This window comes from Desmodus rotundus, chromosome 4 (assembly GCF_022682495.2).
Source record: "Desmodus rotundus isolate HL8 chromosome 4, HLdesRot8A.1, whole genome shotgun sequence".
NCBI lineage: Eukaryota > Metazoa > Chordata > Mammalia > Chiroptera > Phyllostomidae > Desmodus > Desmodus rotundus.
The window spans coordinates 66,977,278-66,990,402 of NC_071390.1; the positions used below are offsets into that span (position 1 = coordinate 66,977,278).

The 13,125-nt window shown below is 40.1% G+C and overlaps 1 protein-coding gene across 3 annotated transcripts in view; it reads left to right on the forward strand.

Moving 5' to 3' along the window:
* The window catches only part of WDFY4 (WDFY family member 4), a 353,171-nt gene that overhangs the window by 171,768 nt on the left and 168,278 nt on the right, over positions 1-13,125 (forward strand). For all 3 annotated transcript variants that reach the window (XR_008426691.2, XM_045196058.2, XM_053922799.1), the window contains exon 39: positions 1,613-1,749. Coding sequence is in view for 2 of the 3 variants with exons in the window: in XM_045196058.2 (XP_045051993.2) it covers positions 1,613-1,749 (137 nt within the window). In the remaining variant the exon portion in view is untranslated. The remainder of the gene's footprint in view (positions 1-1,612; positions 1,750-13,125) is intronic.

Here is a 13,125-nt window from a genome sequence, read left to right on the forward strand (position 1 = left end):
ATCACTGAGACTTGATAAATCTTTGCTCACAAAGAATAAATGCTGCTTTGCATCTTAGGTGAAAGGAAGGCCAGGGGTGTCAACCAAGCCAGCAGATTTTAGAAACTTCTTAGATTGAAGGTCCATCATGTCAGAACTCCATCCTGGGCTCTGGAGCTTGAGGTTCTAGGCCCTGCCCTGATATTCACCTACCAGCTTTGAAGCTTTTCAGCAAGTTATGTAGTGACCCAGAGCCTCAGTTTCTTCATGTTCCAAGTAAAAGTCTTCATGCCAAAAATATTAATGTCTCTTGCATTCTATCAATGACTCAACATTTTTATCTACATATTAGTCTCTGCAGCTGTGAGAATGATGTATTAATTTTGTTTTTAAAGAGAGGTCATTGCTGTAAAATCCTGGCTCATGTACTTGTAAGTCTCAACATCATGAAATTCACAGTTATTTGAGAGTCAATTATTTCCATCTATGTTGTCCCAGACTACTTAGTGGTATAGCACCTTTTATTTTCTTGGTTTCCCAAATTAGCCCTCACAAATATGTATCTACATACATTAACAATTTGAACTCAAGATGTCATATTCCATTTCAGGGAAAAGTTCAATAAAATAGGACATATATACCCATATACAAGGGGGGGTTCCCCAAAACACAGAATTTATTTATAGAAAGTTGTGTATTTATTCTTACATGTTGAAACTTCAGTCACCTTCAAAGTATTCTCCATTTGATGCAATACACATATCAAGAGGTTTTTTCCACTGCTCAAAATAGTTTTTGGACTCATCAATTTTAATGCCTTTTAGTGCTTCAGCCATTTTTTGTTTCACCTCTTATACATCGGCAACATATTTCCCTTTGAGGAATTTTTTCATCTGGGAAAACAAAAAAAAATTGCTTGGGGCAAGATCAAGTGAATAGAGAGTATGGGACATGTGGCTCATGGCATTTTTGGTCAAAAACTGCTGAACACTCAACACTGTGTGGGAAGGTGCCCTTGTAAATCACCCATCATGAAATAGGCAAACATGTGGAGAACCTTCAAAAAAAAAAATCATTGAAGTTAAACGCAGCCTCTCACAACAATGCAGCTGGTACACTGATACAGATGGGTTCCTAGGATACTCATCTAGCAGGGTATACTATAAGGGGCCCACCCTCTAGAAGATAATTTCCTTTTTGGGGCATTCCCCCTTGTGTGTGTGTGTGTGTGTGTGTGTGTATAGGAATAAAATGGTGAGATGGACTTTAAGACTACAAATGGCTCTCTTTTTGCCAACAGCCATATTTTGCAAACTTATATTTCATGGCCAGTATTTTAAACATATAATCTTACTCTCCATGACACCACAGTGAGGTTAAATACTGTTATTGCCATTTTATTGGTTGAAAACACTGAGGCTTAGGAACTTTAGCTAACTTGTCCAACAGTCAGTGAGCTGTGGAGCTAGGAGTCTAAGCCAGGAGCTGGTAGCCTGTGCTATTTCCCCTATTGGAGGCAGGAACATTGGGCTGAAGCCTCTGGCTAGCCATTTGAAAGCCAAGCCAGCTATAGAAATATTGTGTGTTCTCCTTTCAATTTCTCCTCTGACAGTCTTTGTTTTTCTGTCCCCAGCATCTGAGAAGAAATCTCTGGCCAGTCGCTTGAGTGTTGGATACCACAGCAAAGTCACTTCATGGAGTGGAAGTTTGTCCTCAGCCATTAGGCTGATCCCTGGGCGGCAGGCCAAGGACCCTGAGTTTAAGACAGAGGTGAGCCCAGGACCCCTTTCCTTAGTGAAGCCTCAGGCATTTTCTTCAAACCCCATGAGTTAGATCTTCTCTTTCTGTTCTCACTAGACAAATCCAATTCCCTGTTATTCTGAACTTTTAAGGGTATGAATGTGGCTTCCCAGTTGAGGCTACATCTAGAGGAGTCAAGTCTTAGGCTAGCTTTAACTTAAAGTGACCCTGGGCTCCCCTTGAGTGCTGAGAGTAGGTGCTCATTATGGCATTAAAAACCAAACTGATCCTTGACCCATTCTCCTTTTGAGTCAGATGTGCTCAGAGAGCACTAGCTCATACCTCAGTAGGAGCTGGGTGTGTGGGCTCAGCAAAAGGGGAAGAAATGTTGGTGCTATTACTGGGAGATATAGTGTTAGATCCTCTTGGCTAGGTGGGGCTTTGATGTTGGTGTTTTCTAATTCATTTCTCTAAAGCTGCAAATGATCCTAAAACTCAATGGCACCAACAATGTTATTTTTGTGATCATAGATACTGTGGTAAGGAATTTGGAGCATAGCAGGTTTGGGGGTGTGTCTCTACTCCAAGATGTCTGGGACTTTCCTAGAATCAGTGGAAGTCTCTTTTACTCACACATCTGGTGGTTGCTGCTGACTTTAGTCTGAGACCTTACTGAGACATTGTTTGGAACACTTATACACAGCTTCTCCATGTGTCCTGGGCTTCCTTACAACCTGGTGACAGATCTTCAAGGACCAGTTTCCCTAGGTAGGGGAAAGATGTGTGTGTGTGTGTGTGTGTGTGTGTGTATGTGTGTGTGAGAGAGAGAGAGAGAGAGAGAGAGAGAAACCAGGCAGAAGCCACATTGCCTTGCCTTCCATAACCTTGCTTCAGAAGCTATGCAGCATCACCTCTGCTGTGTTCTTTGGGTGAGATAAGCACAAAGTTCTGCCCAGGTTCAAGGACAGGGAATTATACTCTACTTTGGGGGGAGGAAATGTCAAGGTTCTGCAAGAATATGTAGGCTCTTTTTGGAAAACACAATCTGTCATATGTTTTAATGTTGGGGTTACTGATTTATCTGCAGAGGCAGACTATGATCATTGAATGGATATAGCCTTAAGGTGAGGAGGCCTTAGGCAGTTTATTTACCTTCCCTGAGTCTTTATCTCCTTACCTCCACACTGGGACAAATAACTCTGAGATACTGTGAGAAAGGGCTCCCCAAGGAGGTAGAGTAAATGGTTGATCGACACACCACACAATTTGAGCTCTCTGCCCATTTAATTTTAGAAGTTGAGTTTGACTTCAATTCCACCTGCTCAGAATCTGGGCCTTGCTGTCCCCATGTGTCCACTGTGGTTAGTAACTAATGCATTGTCATCACATACTGGAGAGAAGAGAGGAATGAAGGGCTTCCTGCAACCACCCAGGCTGCCAAGATTAGAGAGTTTCTTTGTTCTAAGCTACCAAAACAAGAGGCCTCAGGATATATGGAGAAAGCATAATCATAGAAGGAAAAACTCTTGGCTGGACTGGCTGGCCTCCTACTTCAGAACCAGGATATCCTGTGTCCTGAGCACTCAGGGTTGTGGAAGACACTGCTTGGTAAGTGTGTGGACAGACTTACTGGCTCAGTAAGTGAGTGAATAACTTAGATTTTATATCAGCTGCATCACACAGCTATTATAAATTCCATTTTAAGATATGGAAACTGAATCTAAAAAAAGGCAAGGGCTTTGCAGCCAGGAGGTAGCAGAGTGAAGGTATCATTTCCTACCTCTGTACTGCCATGCATGACCTTGGCCTTTCATAAACTCTCAGCCCCTCAATTCCTGAGCACACAACTGAGAATGTGTTTTATTTACACTAGAATATAGGGAAACACTTGGAAACTGCAAGTGCTTTAGAAATAGAAGACAGTTTACAAAATTCCAATTTACTGTATGGCTTTTTAAAAATTACTTTTATTTTCTTGTGTTATTTATTACAACCGTCTCATTTTTCCCCCTTTACCCTCCTCACCCATCTCAACCCCCACATCCACAGTTAATTCCTTCACTGTGTTCATATCCACGAGTCATTCATACTTGTTCTTTGTCAGGTCCCCTCCCTTCCCCTTCTTTCCACCATTATCTTCCTCCCCCCTCCACTCTAATCACTTTCAGTTGGTTCCATGTTTCCATGCCTGTGGTTCTATTTTATTCATTAGTTAATTTTGTTCTTCAGATTCATCTTGTACATGAGATCATATGGTATTTGTCTTTCACAAACTGGCTTACTTCACTTAGCATGATATTCTCCACTTCCATCCATACTATCACAAAAGGTAGGCATTCCTCCCTTCTTTCTGCTGCATAGTATTCCATTGTGTAAATGTACCACAGGTTTTTGATCCACTCATTTACTGATGAGTACTTAGATTATTCCTAGCACTTGATATTGTAAACAGTGCTGCTATGAGCATTGGGGTGCATAAGTTCTTTTTTTAAAAAATATATTTATTGATTATGCTATTACAGTTGTCCCATTTCTACCCCCCCTCACTCCACTCCATCCTGCCCACCCCCTCCCTCCCACATTCCCCCCCTATAGTTTATGTCCATGGGTCATACTTATAAGTTCTTTGGCTTCTACATTTCCTACACTATTCTTACCCTCCCCCTGTCTATTTTCCACCTATCATCTATGCTACTTATTCTCTGTACCTTTCCCCCCCTCTCCCCCTCCCACTCCCCTATTGACAACCCTCCATGTGATCTCCATCTCTATGGTTCTGTTCCTGTTCTAGTTGTTTGCCTAGTTTGCTCTTGTTTTTGTTTTAGGTGTGGTCGTTAATAACTGTGAGTTTGCTGTCATTTTTACTGTTCCTATTTTTGATCTTCTTTTTCTTAGATAGATCCCTTTAACATTTCATATAATAAGGGCTTGGTGCTGATGAACTTCTTTAACTTGACCTTATCTGAGAAGCACTTTATCTTCCCTTCTTTTAAATTGGTGATTCAAGATTCTTAAGGTACATTCCCAGCAGCAGAATCACTGGGTCAAAATGCAGTTCCATTTTAAGCTTTTTAATGAAATTCCATACAGTTTTCCAAAGTGGCTGCACCAGTCTGCATTCCCACCAACAATGCACCAGGATTCCCTTTTCGCCACATCCTTGCCAGCACTTGTTTGTTGATTTGTTTATGATGGCCATTCTTTCAGGTGTGAGATAATATCTCATTATGGTTTTTATTTGTATCTCTCTGATGGCTAGTGAGGTTGAGCATCTTTGCATATGTCTATGGATCATCTGTATGTCCTCCTTGGAGCAGTATCTGTTCAGATCCTTTGCCCATTTTTTAATTGGATTGTTTGTCTTCCTGGTGTGGAGTCGTGTGAGTTCTTTATATATTTTGGAGATCAAACCCTTGTCCAATATATCACTGGCAAATACGTTCACCCATACAGTCTGTTCCCTTTTCATTTTGATGATGGTTTATTTAGCCATGCAGAAGGTTTTTAGTTTGATGTAGCCCTATTTGTTTATTTTTCCCTTTATTTCCATTGACCTAGAGAGATATATTGGCAAAAATATTGCTATGTGGGATATCTGAAATTTTATTGCCTATGTTTTCTTCTAGGACTTTAATGTGTCATGACTTATATTTAAGTCTTTTATTCATTTTGAGTTTATTCTTGTGGATGGTATAAGTTGGTGCTCTAGTTTCATTTTTTTTGCATGTTCAGTCCAGTTCTCCCAACACCATTTATTGAAGAGGCTGTCTTTACTCCATGGTATGCTCATGGCTCCTTTGTCAAATATCAATTGACCATAGAGACATGGCTTTATTTCTGGGCTCTCTAATCTGTTCCACTGCTCTATGTGTCTGTTCTTATGCCCATACCAGATTGTTTTGATGGCAATAGCCTTGTAATATAATTTGATATCAGGTATGGTGATCTCTCCTATGTTCTTCTTTTTTCTCAAGATGGCTGAGGTTATTCAGGGTCTTTTTTGGTTCCATATAAATTTTTGAAATACTTGTTCTAGATCTGTGAAATATGTCATTGGTATTTTAATATGAATTGTGTTGAATCTATAGATTGCTTTGGGTATTATGGACATTTTGATGATGTTAATTCTTCCAATCCATGAACATGGTACATGCTTCCATTTATTTGTGTCTTCCTTAATTTCTTTCTTCAGTATTCAATAGATTTCCAAATACTGTCTTTTACCTACTTTGTTAAATTTATTCCTAGTTACATTATTTTTCTTGTTGCTATAGTAAATGGGATTTTTTCCTAGTTTCTCTTTCTGATTTTTCCTTGTTGGCATACATGAATGTCATCGGTTTCTGAATATTGAGTTTGTATACCACTGTTTGGCCAAATTCACTTATTAGGGCAAGTAGTTTTTTGGTGGAGACTATAGGGTCTATATACACTATCATGTCATCTGCAAATAATGATAGTTTTACCTTATCCTTTCCAATTTGGATTCTTTTTGTTTCTTTTCCTTGTCTGATTGCTGTGGCTAGAACTTTCATTACTATGTTGAATAAGAGTGGTGAGAGCAGACATGCTTATCATTTTCCTGATCTTAAGGAGAAAGCTTTTAATTTTTGCCCATTGAGTATAATGTTGGCTGTAGGTTTCTCATAAATGGCTTTTATTATATTGAAGTATGCTCCCTTTATTCCCACTTTACTAGAGTGGGTTTTTTTTAAATCATAAATGGGTATGGAATTATATCAAATGCTTATTCAGCATTTATTGATATGATCAGGTGATATTTGTCCTTCACTTTGTTTATGTGGTATATTACATTTGTTGATTTGCTAAAATTGTACCATCCTTGCATCCCTGGGATGAATCTCACTTGATCATGGTGTTTAATCTTTTTAATGTACTTCTGAATCTGGATTGCCAGTTTTTTGTTGAGGATTTTACCATCTATGTTCATCAGGGATACTGGCCTAAGTTTTCTTTCTTTATTGTGTCTTCACACAGTTTTGGAATAGAGTGATACTGGCCTCCTAAAAAGAGTTTGGGAGTCTTCCCTCTTCTTTTTTTTTAATTTATTTTTTTTTATTTTTTAAGAGAAAATGAATATTTGTTTTTTATTTCCTATTCTTTTTTAAAAAATTTTATTGTTATTCAATTACAGTTGTATGCCTTTTCTTTTGTCTTGAATTTTTGGAATAGTTTGAGAAGGATAGGGATTAGTTCTTCCTTAAATGTTTGGTAAAATTCACCTGTGAAGCCCTCCAGTCCAGGGTTTTTGTGTGCTTGGAATTTTTTGATTACTGCATCAATTTCACTAGCTATTATTGGTCTATTCAGTCTTTCTGCTCCTTCTTGATTCAGTTTAGGAACACTGTATGTTTCTAGAAATTTGCCATGGTTGTCCAGTTTCTTGGCATATAGTTGTGCATAGTAATTTCTTACAATTCTTTGCATTTCTGTGGTATTGGCTGTAATTCTCCTCCTTTGTTTCTGATTGTATTTATTTGGGACCTCCCTCTCTTTTTCTTGATGACTCTGGTTAAAAGTTTGTCAATTTTCTTTATCTTTTAAAAGAACAATTTCCTGGATTTATTGATCCTTTGTTCTTTTAGCCTCTATGTCATTTAATTCTGCCCTGAATTTGATTATTTCTTTCCTTCTACTTGCTGTAGGCTTTCTTTGTTGTTGTTCCTCTACTTGTTGTAGATGTAGGGTTAGATTGTTTATTTGCAAATTTTCTATCTTCTTTAGGTAGGCCTGTATTGCTATGAACTTCCTTCTCAGTAGTGCTTATAATGTGTCCCATAGGTTTTGGATTGTTGTGTGTTCATTTTCATTTGTATCCAGATACTTTTTTTTTTACTTTGAAAAAAAAATTTTTTAATTTAATTTTATATTTTCTTCCATTTTTAAAAATTTTATTTTTGTTCAAGTACACTTGTCTGTCTTTTCCCGCCACCTCTCCCCTCCAACCCAGCCCTCCCCACCTCACTCCCTGATTCCACTCCCCCTTGTTTTTGCCCATGTGTCCTTTATAGTTCTTTCTGAAAACACTTCACCCCTTTCCCTCCATTATTCCCTCCAATCTCCCCTCTGGTTACTGTCAGTTTGTTCTTTTTGTTTTTGATATATTTATTGATTATGCTATTAAAGTTGTCCCATTTCTGCCCCTTCACTCAACTCCATCCTGCACGCCCCCTCCCTCCCACATTCCCCCCCTATAGTTCATGTCCATGGGTCATACTTATAAGTTCTTTGGCTGCTACATTTCCTACGCTATTCTAACCCTCCCCCTCTCTATTTTCCACCTATTATCTGTGTTATTTATTCTCTGTACCTTTCCCCGCTCTCTCCCCCTCCCCATCCCCTATTGATAACCCTCCATGTGATCTCCATTTCTGTGGTTCTGTTTCTGTTCTAGTTGTTTGCTTAGTTTTCTTTTGTTTTTGTTTTAGGTGTGGTTGTTTATAACTGTGAGTTTGCTGTCATTTTTACTGTTCATATTTTTTATCTTCTTTTTCTTACATAAGTCCCTTTAACATTTCCTATAATAATGGCTTGGTGATGACGAACTCCTTTAACTTGACCTTATCTGAGAAGCACTTTATCTGCCCTTCCATTCTAAATGACAGCTTTGCTGGATACAGTAATCTTGGATGTAGGCCCTTGCCTTTCATGACTTGGAATACTTCTTGCCAGTCCCTTCTTGCCTGGAAGGTCTCTTTGGAGAAATCAGCTGACAGTCTTATGGGAACTCCTTTGTAGGTAACTGTGTCCTTTTCTCTTGCTGCTTCTAAGATTCTCTCCTTCTTTTAATATTGGCTAATGTAATTATGATATGCCTTGGTGTGTTCCTCCTTGGGTCCAGCTTCTTTGGGACTCTTTGAGCTTCTTGGACTTCCTGGAAGTCTATTTCCTTTGCCAGACTGGGGAAGTTCTCCTTCATTATTTGTTCCAATAAGTTTTCAATTTTTTGTTCTTCCTCTTCTCCTTCTGGTACCCCTATAATTCGGATGTTGGAATGTTTCAAGATGTCCTGGAGGTTCCTAAGCCTGTCCTCATTTTTCCGAATTCTTGTTTCTTCATTCTTTTCTGGTTGGATGTTTCTTTCTTCCTTCTGGTCCACACCATTGATTTGAGTCCCAGTTTCCTTTCCATCACTATTGGTTCCCTGTATATTTTCCTTTGTTTCTCTTGGCATAGCCTTCATTTTTTCATTTGGTTTTCGAACAAATTCAACCAATTCTGTGAGCGTCTTAATAACCAGTGTTTTGAACTGTGCATCCGATAGGTTGGCTATCTCTTCCTCGCTTAGTTGTATTTTTTCTGGAGCTTTGAAGTGTTCTGTCATTTGGGCCATTTTCTTTTTTTTTTTTTTTTGTCTTGGGTCCTCTGTTACTTAAAGGGGCGGAGCCTTGGGTGTTCACCAGGGTGGGGTAATGCTGGTGGCTGTGCTGTGATGCTGTACATGGGGGAGGGGCCAAGAGGGAGCAATGGCGCCTACTCCACTCTCCACCGGATTTCAGCCACTCCCTCTGCTGCTACCCACAATCAAATTGGGCCCCTCTGCTGCTTGTTCCCCAGTGGGTGGGCTTGTGCACACTCTAGGCCCCTGTGGGTCTCTCCAAGACCTCTCCTGTGAGGCTGGGTGTCTCTCCTGTTGCCGCCCCAACCCCCACGGGCGTTTTCAATCAGAGGTTTGAGGCTTTATTTCCCCGCGCTGGAGCCCTGGGTTATGCAGTCTGCTTTGCTCCCCGCCGTTCTTCCTGGTTTACCTGTGCTTGAATGTGGGGCCGTGGAGTGCTACCCACCAGTCTGCCTGCCCCATTCTCTGCCACTCTGAGTTCAGCCCTCTCGGTTTATCTGTGCACGAATGTGGGGCCATAGGGTCTGCTAGTGGTCAGACTGCCGGTCCCGTTGGTCCCACACTCCACCAGTCTCAGTCCCCACATGACCACGCAAGTCCTCTCCCCCGCAGTGCCCTTCTCCGCCCCTCCTACCGGTCTGGATGTATGTTTCTTTTTTATCTCCTTGGAGTCGAACTTCCTTTCCGTTTCATTTTCTGTCAGTTCTGGTTGTGCCAGGAAGCACAGTATATCTACCTACACCGCCATCTTGGTTCTCCCTGACTGTCAGTTTGTTCTTAATTGCAGTGTCTCGGTTATATTTTGCTTGCTTGTTAGTTTTGTTGATTAAGTTCCACTTAAAGGTGAGATCATATGGTATTTGTCTTTTATCACTTGGCTTACTTCACTTAGCACAATGTTCTCCAGTTCCACCCACGCTGTTGCAAAGGGTAGGAGCTCCTTCTTTCAATGCTGTGTAGCATTCCATTGTGTAAATGTACGATAGTTCTTTGAGCCATTCATTTACTGAAGGCCAGTTAGGTTACTCCCAGCACTTGGCTATTATAAATTGTGCTGCTATAAACATTGGGGTGCATAGGTTCTTTTGGATTGGTGTTTCAGGGTTCCTAAGATATAACCCTAGCAGTGGCATTGCTGGGTCAAAAGGCAGTTCCATTTTTAGTTTTCTGAGGAAATTCCATACTGTTTTCCATAGTGGCTGCACCAGTCTGCATTCCCACCAACAATGTACTAGGATTCCCTTTGTTTCACATCCTCACCAGCACTTGTTTGTTGATTTGTTTATGATGGCCATTCTCACTGGTGGGAAGTGGTATCTCATTGTGGTTTTAATTTCCATTTCTCTGCTGGCTAGTGATGCTGAGTATCTTTTCGTATGTCTCTAGGTCCTTTGTATGTCCTCCTTGGAGAACTGTCTGTACATGTTCTTTGACCATTTTTTAATTGGATTTTTTAACTTCCTGAAGTGGAGTTGTGTGATTTCTTTATATATTTTGGAGATCAAACCCTTGTCGGAGGTATCCTTGGCAAATATGTTTTCCCATACAATTGGTTCTCTTTTCATTTTGCTGATGTTTTCTTTAGCTGTGCAGAAGCTTTTTATTTTGATGAGATCCCATTTTTTTATTCTTTCCTTTATGGCCCTTGCTCTAGGGGACATATCAGTGAAAATATTGCTGAATGGAATATCTGAGATTTCCTGCCTATATATTTTTTCCATTATAATCTCTTTTTTTATTTTTATTGTTATTCAATTACAGTTGTATGCCTTTTCTCCCCATCCCTCGACTCAACCCCAGCTGAACCCACCTCCTTCCCCCACCTCCACCCTCCCCCCCCGATTATGTCCATCTGTCCTTTATAATAGTTCCTGCACTCCCCTCTTCCCACTGTCCCCACCCCACTCCCCCCTGGCCACTGGTAGACTGTTCCCAACCTCAATGTCTCTGGTTGTATTTTGTTTGCTTTATTCTTCTATTGATTATGTTCCAGTTAAGGGTGAGATCATATGGTATTTGTCACCATCTGGCTTATTTCACTTAGCATAATGCTCTCCAGTTCCATCCATGCTGTTGCAAGGGGTATAAGGTCCTTCTTTCTCTCTGCTGCGTAGAATTCCATTGTGTAAATATACCATAGTTTTTGGATCCATTCCTTTGCTGATGGGCACTTAGGTTGCTTCCAGTACTTGACTATTGTAAATTGTGCTGGTATGAACATTAGGGTGCACAGGTTCTTTTGGATTGGTGTTTCAGGGTTCTTAGGGTATAATTCCAGCAGTGGAATTGCTGGGTCAAAGAGGAGTTCCATTTTTAGTTTTCTGAGGACATTCCATACTGTTTTCCACAGTGGCCTCACCAGTCTGCATTCCCACCAACAGTGCACGAGGGTTCCCTTTTCTCCGCATCCTCTCCAACATTTGTTTGTGGATTTATTTAGGTTGGCCACTCTGACTGGTGTGAGATTGTACCTCATTGTGGTTTTAATTTGCATCCCTCTGATGGCTAGTGATGCTGAGCATCTTTTCATATGTTCTGGGCCCTGAGTATGTCTTCCTTGGAGAAGTGTCTGTTCATGTCCTTTCCCCATTTTGAAATTGGAATGTTTGTCTTCCTGGAGTGGAGTCGTGTGAGTTCTTTATATATTTTGGAGATCAGGTCCTTGTCTGGGGTATCATTAGCAAATATGTTTTCCCATACTGTTGGTTCTCTTTGTAATTTGGTGCTGTTTTCCTTAGCCATGCAGAAGGATTTATTTTGAGGAGGTCCCATTTGTTTATTCTTTCCTTTATGTCCCTTGCTTTAGGGGACATGTCTGTGAGGATGTTGCTGCGTGGAATGTCTGAGATTTTCCTGCCAATGTTTTCCTCGAGGACTTTTATAGTGTTACAACTTATATTTAAGTCTTTTATCCATCTTGAGTTTATTTTCGTGTATGGCGTACGTTGGTGATCGAATTTCATTTTTTTGCATGTAGCTGTCCAGATCTCGCAACACCACTTGTCGAAGAGGCTATTTTTGCTCCATTTTATGCTCCTGCCTCCTTTGTCAAATATTAACTGACCGTAAAGGCTTGCATTTATTTCTGGACTCTCTGTTCTGTTCCATTGGTCTATGTACCTGTTTTTATGCCAGTACCAGGCTGTTTTGATTACAGTGGCCTTGTAATATACAGTTTGATATCAGGTATCATGATCCCTCCTGCTTTGTTCTTCTTTCTCAAAATTGCTGCAGCAATTCCGGGTCGTTTATGGTTCCATATGAATTTCTGAAATGTTTGTTCTAGATCTGTGATATATGTCATGGGTACTCTAATAGGGATTGCATTGAATCTATAAATTGCTTTGGGTAGTATGGCCATTTTGATGATGTTAATTCTTCCAATCCATGAGCATGGTACATGCTTCCATTTGTTTGTGTCTTCCTTGATTTCTTTCTTCAGTGTTGTGTAGTTTTCTGAGTACAGGTCTTTTACCTCCTTGGTTAGGTTTATTCCTAGGTACTTTATTTTTCTTGTTGCTCTATCAAATGGGATTTTTTGCCTGATTTCTGTTTCTACAGTTTTGTTGGTGGTGTACAGGAATGCCTTTGATTTCTGAGTATTGACTTTGTATCCAGCTGTTTTGCCAAATTCATTTATTAGGTCGAGTAGTTTTTTGGTGGAGTCTATAGGATTTTCCAGGTACACTATCATGTCATCTGCAAATATTGAGAGTTTCATTTCCTCCTTTCCAATTTGGATGCCTTTTATTGCTTTTTCTTGTCTGATTGCTCTGGCTTGGACTTCCAGTACTATGTTGAATAGGAGTGGTGAGAGAGGGCATCCTTGTTTTGTTCCTGATCTTAGTGGGGAAGCTCTAAGTTTTTGTCCATTGAGTATGATGTTGGCTGTAGGTCTCTCATATATGGCCTTTATTATGTTGAGAAATGTTCCCTTTATTCCCCTTTTGCTTATTGTTTTTATCATAAAGGGGTGCTGTATCTTATCAAATGCTTTTTCTGCATCTATTGATATGATCATGTGATTTTTGTCTTTGCAGTTATTG